Source organism: Ovis canadensis, chromosome 2 (genome assembly GCF_042477335.2).
Source record: "Ovis canadensis isolate MfBH-ARS-UI-01 breed Bighorn chromosome 2, ARS-UI_OviCan_v2, whole genome shotgun sequence".
Classification (NCBI taxonomy): Eukaryota; Metazoa; Chordata; class Mammalia; order Artiodactyla; family Bovidae; genus Ovis; species Ovis canadensis.
The window spans coordinates 246,450,997-246,462,356 of record NC_091246.1 but is presented as its reverse complement, the minus strand read 5'-3'; the positions used below and the strand labels follow the sequence as shown (position 1 = coordinate 246,462,356).

Genomic DNA, 11,360 nt, shown 5'->3' with positions numbered 1-11,360 from the left:
GGAACTTTTGACACGAAATCAGGGCCACCAGGGGTTGGCTGTAACCAACTGGGGGATCCCTCCTCAGGCGCATCTTAGACCCTCTTCTTTTTCCTGATCTCTGTTCCGTTCCCCACATGTCCCACAGGAACAAAAACCTACTGCTCTCTGTAGGACATCTAGTATCATAACTCTGATGAATTTCTACTTTCAGGCCATCTTTATATCCAAGCTACTCAGAACTGGTAAAGGTTCCCATGGGTACCATCTCACCCACGCAAACCTCTAATACCTACTACAGGACAGATCAAAGACGGACAGCAGTGCATTTCTGCACACAGGCTTCACTTCGGCCTCAGTGTTTAGATATTGCCATCATACTGAACTACATTTGATCTTTTTCCTGTTTGCCCTATACAGCCATGACTCTAAATTCAATCTTCTTTCAGAACCCCTACAATTGATCACTTTATAAATTTTTAAGTCAATTCAAGGCACTTAAAAGCTGTACAGTCATTTGCAACTCAATATAAACTTATTAGCTCCCTCACTAGCCTCTGGTTAAAAATGGTTATCATTTTATTAGTGCTAAATATATACTAAATACAGTTTTAAGTGTGCTCTACTGTACACACACATATTCTTTTAATCCTAACAACATAGGAAGGTTGATAGGCTATCCTTGTAAGTTTGATAAAACCCAAATCAAGAGCTGCAGAAGCGTAAGTGTGGCAACATGCTCACCCCACTGCAGTATTAGCAGTCATCCTGGAAACTCTTTCACTGGAGGCGTGTGGCTTCCAAGAGCTTTTCTGCAGTTAGTCTGAGAAGCAAATAATCATATGTAATTAAGGCTATTTCCCAAATCGCCTAGGAAAGCTGCCAAAGGCTTTCCAGAATTCAGAGGCAAGCCGGTGAAAACTGTAAACACTGTAGCCTCTGGATGCAAGACAAAGCAACCATCAACCTTCACCACCCAAGTCAATGCTGCTCCAGAGAATAAGGTTCCCTCTATCAGTTCACAGGGGTTGCTAGAGGGGTACAGAAAGTTTTACTAATCTTTTGATTCCTGAAAAATGGTTCCTAAGGCAGGCAAGTGTTAGGATTCACCCCCAACCCCAGCCTGTAACATAAAGCAAATAAAGCATCCAATAACTCTTAACTAGGATCTTAAGGTTTCTCTAAACTGTTCTCTAGAAACACCATTTGTGCCTTCAGTCTGCCTTCTTAATGGGGACACAGAAAACAAAAAATGCTTGTTTGCAAATAAACATCTGAAAGACTATCATAACAGCTGATCTGGGCCGAGGCATCACAACAAAGTGACGATTGTGGAAGAAGACAATGCAAACAACTCTGGAGCAGAAACTCCAGGGCAGAGAACTCGCAGCGATGTGTGCGCGGGGTGTTTCCACCAGCCTCGAGGCCCCATCTGGAACAAATACAAACTAGGAGGGTCCCTATCACTGGACAACTTATTACCTGGACAGAAAGAAGTCACTGCCACCAACAGCACTGTGCAGTTTTATTAACCATTCAAGTACAGTAGCGTCTGTAAGATCGGGACAGAATTGGGATTTAAAAGTGAACAGATATTCAGCATCTAACAATTTGAAAGAAGCCACTACATACTCTTTTCACAGACATGTTTTCACGGAGCCAATACAGTACTAGCCATTAACCCAGCACACCAGGTGTACTGAAGTAGAAAAGATGCAACAAGAAAAATAGCTACATTAGAAAGACTTCAACACTTTAGAAAAAGAGTAAAACACTTTTCGTTTCTCCCCTTTAGCCCCTAAAACAACATCATACCGTCTGCATCTACCTATACAGTCCTACATCAGCTTCTAGAATATTTGTCAGGAGGGCGAAAGTAAAATGACACTGGCCAGTACAGTCTTTGGATATTTAGGAAGGGGAGGGGGAGAAAGTCAGTTCTCAGAACAAATTAGTCGGCTTCAGTCTCATCAGCAGGATCTTTGGATTCTTTGTTCTTCCGCACTTCTTCAATGTGCTTGTCCTGTAAAGAAATAGTATATACCACCAGTCAAGTAAAAAAGCCTGCAAGGTCATGCCCCCAAGAGGCCCAAATCAGCATTAGTACACACATTATACGACATGTATAATAATATACTATTATTATATATATTACGGGAATCACATAGAGTTCTAAGTCATCATCTTCAAACTTCACAGGTCACTCATTGAACCTAATGATTCAGCCTTCTACTGCTCTTCCCAAGAACATGCAATTGTGCTGCAAATTAGTGAACATTCCTTAATTTAAAATAAGACATCTCTGATTTAACTTGTTAACCGCAAAATGGATGACAAAGACACCAAGCACGCGTGATCGAGGTAGGGCTCACGCCGCCTTAGTGGCGCATCTCATGCCGGTCCCCGCGCCCCCAGGGGCCGGGGCACTGACCTTCTCCCGCAGGCGCTCCAGCTTGGCGGCCATCTGCGCCTCCCGGTTCTCTTTGTTGGCCTCCATCTTGTGGGTCAGCTTCTCTTCCGCCATCTTGCTGAAGTTGTTGTTCTCCTCTATCGCCTTCTGAAGCACCTCCTTCTCGTGCTCCCGTTTCTCAGCAAGCTGCTTCAAGACCTCAGCTTCATGGGACTGGAAGAAAGTTTAATGAGCTAGGCTCTCTGAAATGTTATATAGCATTAGGTCAAATCACAGAAGAAATTACTAATTGAGAGGACTGAAGATAGAAAGTTAGATCCCTTTAAATAATACTGAAGTCAGGACCTGAATTATCTGTATCAGAATACTTAAAAATTATATTTTCTAGTGTTTTTATTTACTTTGGGAAACTGCCCATATTTGTTCAGAGATTCTTGCCCAATTATTCCTTTAAGGAAATCTTGGTAAGATTTACCACTTAATGGTATCAAGATGATTTGAGTGATATATACTTAGAAATGGCACTGTATTGTAAAGAATTTTGATTTTTTAACCTCAAAGGCTACCTAAAGAAAATGAGTTAATTGTAAAAAATGTAACCATACTGATAAAAAGAAAACCCACAGATATCATAGAAAATTTAAGACTAAACCTCCAGATTACTATTTAAGCCAAAGGATTTGTTTTAAGGAAAAGCTTATTCGTGTTTTTCTATGGATACTGCATTAACTTTGAGACCAGTGGAGCGCTGTTACCATGGTGTGCCTCCTTCAACAGACTCAGAATAGCTTATTACCAGATTCCGACGTGTTTGGAAGCATCAACTTGCAGGAAAACTTCAGAGCATCTGCCATTGGTTCTGTTAATTCTCTTCTTCAAAACCCCAGTCATGATAAGAGTTTCACTATATTTAGCCAATAACTATGAAAAGCTCTGGCTAATGACTACACAGCCAGTGTTGATTCCTTAAAAAAAAAATCTCTGTCCTGCCTTCAGCTGCATCTCTTCCATGAACTCAAACTACATGAAATCCATCAACTTGGACTAAATAGAAGAGCAGGTAGGAGATGAAACACTGTTGCAAATACAGCCACTCTCCCTGGGGAGGAAATTCACTGTTGACAGTGGGTCAGTACAGAACACACGTGGCACTGAAACGTGCCCAGCACATGCTACCGCAGCTCAACAGGGCCCCCGAGTGCATGTGCGGGGTTAAAGGTACCAGACTTCAAAGCACCAAACTGCGTTGGCTGCAGGCACGTTTACCACTTCACCTTTTTGTGCGTTCATTTCTCTAATTTTAAAATTAGACCCATGCACCCCAATCAAGAGTTGCTAGAAAGAGGGACTAAATGAGAATTTATGTATAATTCTTAACTAGAAGGACGCTGAAGAGAGAAATACACCAAAATGTTACCAATAGTTATTTCTGCGAAGTAGGATATGAATTTTCTAACTTATTTATAAACTTCTGTGGTTCCCAGTTTTTCTATAGCAAGCATATTAATATTTGCTGACTTATCTGATTAGTTCTTTTTAAAGATACCTACTTTAAAATAGAAGCACTAGATAAAAGCTACCATAATACCAGTATGACAGCTGAGCAACACAATCATGTCACTAGCCATTTAAAATGTTTTTATTGTACTGCTCTCAAAAAACAAAACAAAAACTAAAAAACCACAGACTTACACACAAACTTAAAAAACCAAACCCCAAAACCCTAAGAGACAAAAAAAATGAATCAACAATCTATTTTCCAAAGAGAAAGCATGAAAAGTATGAATTTTGGTTTCAGACAGAACTTGGCTTAAACTCTAGCTCCAGTACTCACTAACTGTATGACTCAGGAAAATGATTTAACGTTCCTGAGAACATTTTCTAATCCAGTATCTCAGACAACACCTACCCTCTAGGGTCAAGGTAGAAAAGGAGAACTATTTAAGTAAAGGAGATGGGTACACAATAGGAGCTCGGTAAATGATGGCTGGTATTCTCTCCCCGCTACTGGCACTTTAATTTTCATAGTTATAGTCACCACCTAGCTACAATTCTGTTTTCCTCCTCTTATAAAACAGACTGGCCACGTTACATTAATAAATATCTGGTTTTCTGTAAATTGGTGTTTACCTTGCGTCTTTCTTCTGCAGCTTCTAATTTCTTCTGAATTTCCTCCAGGGAAAGATCCTTCTTCTTAGGAGGGGAAAGGGGAAATTCTGGGACAGATTCTTTTGACCGAGGGCTGAGAATCAGCTCAAAAGCCTGGCCTGAGGCACGCTTCTCCAGTTCCTTCACCTGGATATCTGGATTTGATCATATTTATAACATATTCAGAAAAATGGAGTTTTTCCTATTCTAATAAACTGTTCTATTGTTTTCTAAAAACCAAATCAATTTAATGAATAGAATGAGGGCTGGTGAAACAGCTGTGTTTACAGGCAAGAAATTATTATCTAAATACTATGTCCCAGAAAAGCAAAGCTCAACATTTTTGGATTGATAAACACCATTCTGAGACATCAGTATTTGACAATCATTTCCTTGAACAGAACAAAAACATGCAAAACTCCACATTTTGCTTTAGACCAAACCAAATCGTCTAATAATGAAACAATTAACTGTACTCTCAGTACATTCAAGTGGTAATTTTTCTGCTTTAATTGCTCTCCAATTTATAAAGTACGATTTTTTTTGGTAAGACCAAAAAACAAGTGCCAAATTAAGATGGCTTAAGACCTGAGACATCTCCTATTCTAAAATTAGAAGTCCATCACAATTTCAGCTTTCCCAAATAGATCACCTACCAGAAGAAGCCATGGTGAAGAGAAGACAAGAGACTGGCAGTGTACTCTACACGATTCACTGGCAAGGAGAACCCTGAAAACGATTTTCAAAAGCATGCAATCAATTTCTTTGCATTTCCATGTCATTGATTCAAAGGGATATCAAATCACATCCATATAAATCAATGTCAAAAAAAACCACACTAGTGTGGAATTAAATATGACATTAATTAGAAAATTATTTAAAAATCTATAAAATACTCAAACACTGGGAAACCTGAATTGAATAGCATGTTGGTTGTAGAAGAGGTTAACTGAGCTTGCCCGTTCGAAATATACTTAAGATTTTTAAAATTAGACAGGGATTTAAATCACAAGGTCCCCGCCCCTCAGTATATTCTCCCCCTGGTGAGAAGACAGTGCAGATTCAACGCCTGGTGAGACCGGAGCCATCTTAACACTGCCTACCACTCATTGTGCTAACGAGAAATACCCACCCCTGCTTTGTCTGTGTCTGCCATGTAGAAAACAAAACGCCCAAACTAGTATTAACCAATAATGTCTCACTCCTATTGTTCCTGCGGTTTAAGGTCCTCATTCAACAGCGGGTTAACATGAATTATCAACAATTTGATGAAGCTTTAGGCCTTAGGTTACACCTATTTGCTGCCTTGTGCAGTATTTTTCCACGAAAAAAAAAACTCTACATCCCTTCATCTTTTCAAAGGTCATGATTCCTGCAGACCCAAGTCTAGTGTCAAACACGTAGGAATACAAGCTCTCAACAGCGGGAACTTAAAATCCGAAGCAGGGAAATGGTCCAAGCCCGTTGGACGAGCATGAGACTCCCCGCACCAGACCCAGGATGGGCGTGGCCCTGGCCCGGGAGAGGAATAGCGGCAGGCCGCCCCCCGGCCAATCAGAGCCCGCCCTGCACTCCGGCCCCGGGCCCCGCCCCTTCCTCCCCGCGCCTTTTCGAATCTCCCCGAACTCTCAACACCCCGGAGCCCGCGCGCGTGGGAAGGGGAGGGGTGGGCGGGGCTAACGGTCCCATCCGGGTAACCCCGCCCACCCCGGGCTCTCCCCGCGCTGACTAGCCCCCCATCAACTCCCGCCAAAAACACCTTGAGGCGGGCCCCCGCCCCCCGCCCCCAGCCCCGCCGCAGCTGGCCGGGAGGTGCTAGTACTCCGAAGGAAACCGTGGGGTACCCGCCATCGGCTCGCCACCTCTTTCCTTCGCTCCCAGTCGTCAGCCACCCAAAGCCGTCCGCGCCCCTGAGCCGAGAGGACTGGACAGCTCTCGTGGGGGTGTCAGCCTTCCGTGGGCAGCCTCACGAACACTGGGCGGGGGCGCTGCCCTTTCCGGCCCCGCAGTCTGGCCCTCAGGTCGCTCTCAGGGGGCGCCGCCCCGCCCCTTCAAACAATGGGGACCCCAGCGGGGGCCGCGCCTGCAGGGGGGCGGGGGAGGGTGGGCCTACGCCCCCTATTGTCTCCTCGAGGGCATCTCGGGGCTACCTCCGCGGGCTCGCCCAGCTGGCCGCACCCCCTCCCCACCACAGCCGCGCCCCCAGGGAGCCAGGGACAAAGCCGAGGCTCCGCCCGAGCCACACACAAAGCGGAGCGACCCCCCACCCCGCCCTCCAGCCCCTTTACGGCCCGCGGCCCCGCCCGCCGGCCTCCAGCAGGGGGTCGCTGCCCCAGGGCCGGCCCCTCCCGCTGGCCGCGTCCCTCTTACTGTCCCCGGCCGGTCGCCGCCGCCTCCTCCCGAGAGTCCCACACCCACCTGCTCCGTCCGAGCCGCCTGGCCACACTCTGAGCACCAACAGACCCGGGCGCGCACAAAAGCGCCAAACAGCGGCACGTGACCTCCCCGCCGGGCTCCGCATTGGCTGGGAGCGGCGGCACGTGCCGACCCCTTCCCACCGCCACCCCCAGCCCAAGTGGACCCCGCCCCTGGGGACCCCGGAGCACCTCGGGAAGTGTAGTTCAGGCTGGTGGGACGGGCGGACAATGCCAGGGGTGAGGGCTGCTTTGGGGCGGGGGGTTCTCCAGATGTGAGCTGGGGGGACGGGGACGGTCATCTGGCAGGGGAAGGGGGTGATGCGGTGAGCCCCCGCCTGGGTTTGAACCAGTTCTCCCCTTCTTAGGAAAAGGGTGGGGCAAGGTCCCTTTCCACCTCTCAAGACAGTGGCCCCCTGGACTCCACCTCTGTGGAGCCCCTTACCCCACATCACATCCCAAGGGCAGCCCTCCCTTGGGACAGCGCATTGCCCTTCTGGGGCCCCCTCGGTGCAGCCACCTAAGACGCCCAAGCCCTTGTGACGGGACAATGCCACTTCATGCCTCCACCTGTCACCTGTATTGTGACATCGTCATAATCTAACCCACTCTGCCCCAACAGGGCACGGGCGTGGCCCTTAACTCACTGTGTGCGTTCTCCCTACCGTCTTAGGGACCCCCAACTGGTGACCCTCTATAGAGACCTGTGGGGCAAAAGCAAAAGGCTCTGGAATTTGATCTCCTCTGGTCTGACGAAGTCACTGGGCTTAAATGCAGACTCCATCTGTTCTGCCAAGCCTTTTACCGGACGATAGGGAAGGAAGCTCAATTGCAGTTCTAGACTACACAGACTGCAGTTAAGTGTTGCTTTTGTTCTTGAAGCACGTGCTCCCACATTGGTGCTGGGTCATTATAAAGAATCAAAACAAAAGAAGCCACAAGGTCACGGTTCCCCCTGCCCTGGATAGATCAGATGCACAGCAGAAACACAAAATTGCTCTGACCCTGGCTATCTTAGAACGGCTGGCCTCATTCTTAAACACAGAAAGGCCAGAGGAAAAATAAATAAAATGAACATGGTTCCCAAGCCCCTTCTCCCATTCCCCCGACCAAAGCTCTGTCCTTGGTGGTGGTCATTACGCCAAAGCACCTGCCTTGAGATACTGACAAGGTAGAAGGACACGGTCATTTTACTGCTTGATGGGCTCCACCTCCCCCAAACCAAGAAACAAACATGACCTACTTTGATGGAGCAGGAGTCCTAATTTAAAGACTCCCCATGTTCTGCTATTTACTATGGATATGCAAGAGTTAAATATACTTCATAGGTGCTTGAGACAACGAAAACTGGATTATACAGGCAGCAGACACACCACAGAAAGCAAACAATTAGCAATACACTGTTGCCTGAAATATGCTTGTTGTAGCATTTTCTCCAACAATTGCCCTTGTGTGGGGTCGGCCTCTCCCCCGCCCCCAATCTAAGTGGTTTTCCCTTAGCATGTGAACAGGACCAGCAATAATTCAGATTCTGAGCCCTGAGAACCTTCTCCTTCTCAGACCAAACTTAGCCACCAAACAATCGGGTGTTTCCATCCGTCAGTTTTCTAAGCGAAATCTCAGAAATCATGAGGAAGACTGGAGGGGAGTCGGGATAAGAGACCTCACTGCAAAGTGACAGATTAATAGGCAACACACACAAGCAAGAAACCCAAGGCTGAGAAGTCTGTTAGACCCTGAACCACGCTTTATCTATAAGTCTTTGTACTTGATCTGGAGGTTTGCAGAAGAACGTCCCACCCATTTGATGCATTTTTTTTTTAATACAAGAAATTGTCACAAAAATCTCACCTTTCTGACTATTCATGTTATGACAGAAAAAAAATAAATCTTTCAAAACGCTGATTATTTTAAAGCACTTATACCGATTCCCCCCCCACCCCCCTTTCTCTCTCCCTAGAGCAGATGTCTATTTCCATGGAAACCATGGCTAGGAACGAAGATGTTAGAATTCATGTAGATTTTTCATCTTTTTTAACAATGCCACTTGGCTTCTGGGTTTGTTATTAGATTTTTGGTCCTGACGGTCTCTATGACGAGGATTTCCTGAGATCCCCACTGCTGCTTGAGGACTGAGGAGACTGGAGTCGGGTTTCCTCAAGAATGATCCTATGAATAAAAAAGGGTTTGGTGGGGCTTTAGGGTGGGGCTGCCTTTCTGAGAGCTAGACCACAGCTATGTAGTGTCAGTTCTTCTGAGTGTTCATGAATGAGATTTGGCATCGGAAGGGCTTTCAACTGTGAAAGAGAAAACAGCTTTGCCATCTCACTTTGGAAAGGGGCAGAAGTTCCTTTCTTGGAAGGTTCCAAGAACGAACTTCAAAATCCACTCCCTCCTGAAGTGGCAGCAAGGAGTTAACATTTGCATCTTGGGATTATCTGTCTTTGCCGATGAGAATTATTTTTGCCTCTGCTCAGATGGCTTGGTCGAATTGCTGGGGAGCTGGCTGTGACTATGGATTAACACAAAGTGAAGTTGAGATATGGCAGCCATCCAGCTTATTTGATCTGTGTAGACAGCTAAAGGAGAGCCCTTCAGGCTTCAAAGTCCAAAAGGATGTCTACGCTGATCAAACAAGTCGGGCTGTTGTCAGATCTGCTCTGTTCTTACAGAGCACCAGCTGCCTTTGTTCATTGTTGGTTCTGAGGCTGCAGGGTTGTCTCCCACAGAGGTGCCACTGAGTTCCACTGCTGTTTACAGGGCCTGTCCTTGGCCGAAGGTGTCGTGGGAGAGGTTTTCTCCTTGTCCCCAGCCTCGCTGTTCCCTTTGTCCCCTAATCCTTAGGCATCATGCTCTAACACTCCCTTCCCTGTTCAAAACCTCTCTGTGAATCTGCTATTTTACTTGCTTGGCTCCCTCACTAGACAACTAAACCTAAGAAGGCAGAAGTTGTGTCTCTGGTATCCATCGTACCTGCCCAGAACGGAACCTGGCCCTGGAGGGTGGGGCCTGGATGGTTGCAGATGACTTAAGGCAAGAACCACCTCACTCATCCTCAGCTTCCACTTCTGTGATGCTCGACACCTGCACCAGCAGAGGTGGTGAGGATTAAGTCAGATAATGTATGTGCAAGTGCTTAGCACGATACCTGGCCCCTCTCAGTGCTAAGACTTGTTAACCATTATTGCTAGAGAAGTTTCTTGATTGCTATCGGTTACTGAATAAATGAATCAATGATGACTAGTAGACTTTCTCCTTTGGGTGGAAATCATAGTCTCTGGGTTAACTCTTTTCCCATGGAGTATTTTTAAAAATTCAATTAATTGAACATTTTGAATAAATAAACACATTCACACAGTTGAGAAATAAAGTATGAAAATTCCTTCTCCTTCCCTCCCTCATCTATCTCCATCTGCCAAATCCTCTACTTACCCTTCCCCTATTTTAACCATTGTTACTAGTTTCTTGTGTATCCTAGGGTTTTCTTCATGTAAGCAATTTTGCTTACATGTATGTTAGCAAATTAGTAGCCAGTAGTCTTAATCCCCCCTTCATAAGAAAATGTCAGTCTACTGTAACTGTTCTGCACTTAGTGTTTTTTCACTTAAGAACACATATCAGGAATCTTTTCCATAGTCATATATCAAGCATTTCCTGGATCTGGGATCCAGTGTACGAATGCTCCATAATCCAGTTAACCAGTGCCCTGTCCATGGCCCTTAGGTTAACATTTGCTATTTCAAACAATGCTGTAATGAACAAGCTAATATAAATGGTATTTTCCATCTGGGTAAGTATGTCTGAGGGGTAAGTATAGCTGAAACTCCAACACTGTGGCCACCTGATGCGAAGAACTGACTCACTGGAAAAGACCCTGATGCTGGGAAAGATTGAAGGTGGGAGGAGAAGGGGATGACAGAGGATGAGATGGTTGGATGGCATCACCAACTCGGTGGACATGAATTTGAGTACTCTCTGGGAGTTGGTGATGGACAGGGAAGTCTGATGTGCCACAGTCCACGGGGTCGCAAAGAGTCGGATACAACTGAGCGACTGAAGTATATCAAAATATATTCCTAGAGTAGTATTGCTAGGTCTTCTCATTTGTAATTTGGATAGTGCCAAACTGCCTTTCATAGGAGTTGTACCAGTTCAACACCTACCATGTGGTATTTTAGTTCATTATTTCAATCAAAAATGATTTGAAAGGTTTTGTCCCCAGAAATTTCAGGCATTAGGGAAAAGGAGGGGGAGGACTAGAAATTCCAAGAAAGACATGCTGTCAGTTTTGTCTGTGTTAATAATGCCTACAAATACTTGATAACAGCAACTGATCTTAGAGCAGCTCTGGTGCCTACACTGTATCAGTGTCTGTCTTGTGCTAGAAGTATCTGCAAATGTCATCATGA

General features: G+C 45.6%; 1 protein-coding gene across 2 annotated transcripts in view; it reads right to left on the bottom strand.

The window, feature by feature from the left end:
- Window positions 1-1,487: 1,487 nt before the first annotated feature.
- Window positions 1,488-11,360, bottom strand: part of STMN1 (stathmin 1) — a 28,840-nt gene continuing 18,967 nt past the window's right edge. Inside the window, exons 1-5 of one of the 2 annotated variants that reach the window (XM_069574988.1) lie at window positions 6,956-7,134; window positions 5,194-5,266; window positions 4,520-4,692; window positions 2,411-2,602; window positions 1,488-2,002 (exon numbers count right to left, since the gene is read on the bottom strand). In XM_069574988.1, coding sequence (XP_069431089.1) covers window positions 1,931-2,002; window positions 2,411-2,602; window positions 4,520-4,692; window positions 5,194-5,206 — 450 coding nt within the window. In that variant the 5' untranslated portion in view covers window positions 5,207-5,266; window positions 6,956-7,134 and the 3' untranslated portion in view covers window positions 1,488-1,930. Of the gene's footprint in view, window positions 2,003-2,410; window positions 2,603-4,519; window positions 4,693-5,193; window positions 5,267-6,955; window positions 7,135-11,360 lie in introns of those variants that run through there. The other variant, XM_069574989.1, reaches the window with a different exon arrangement.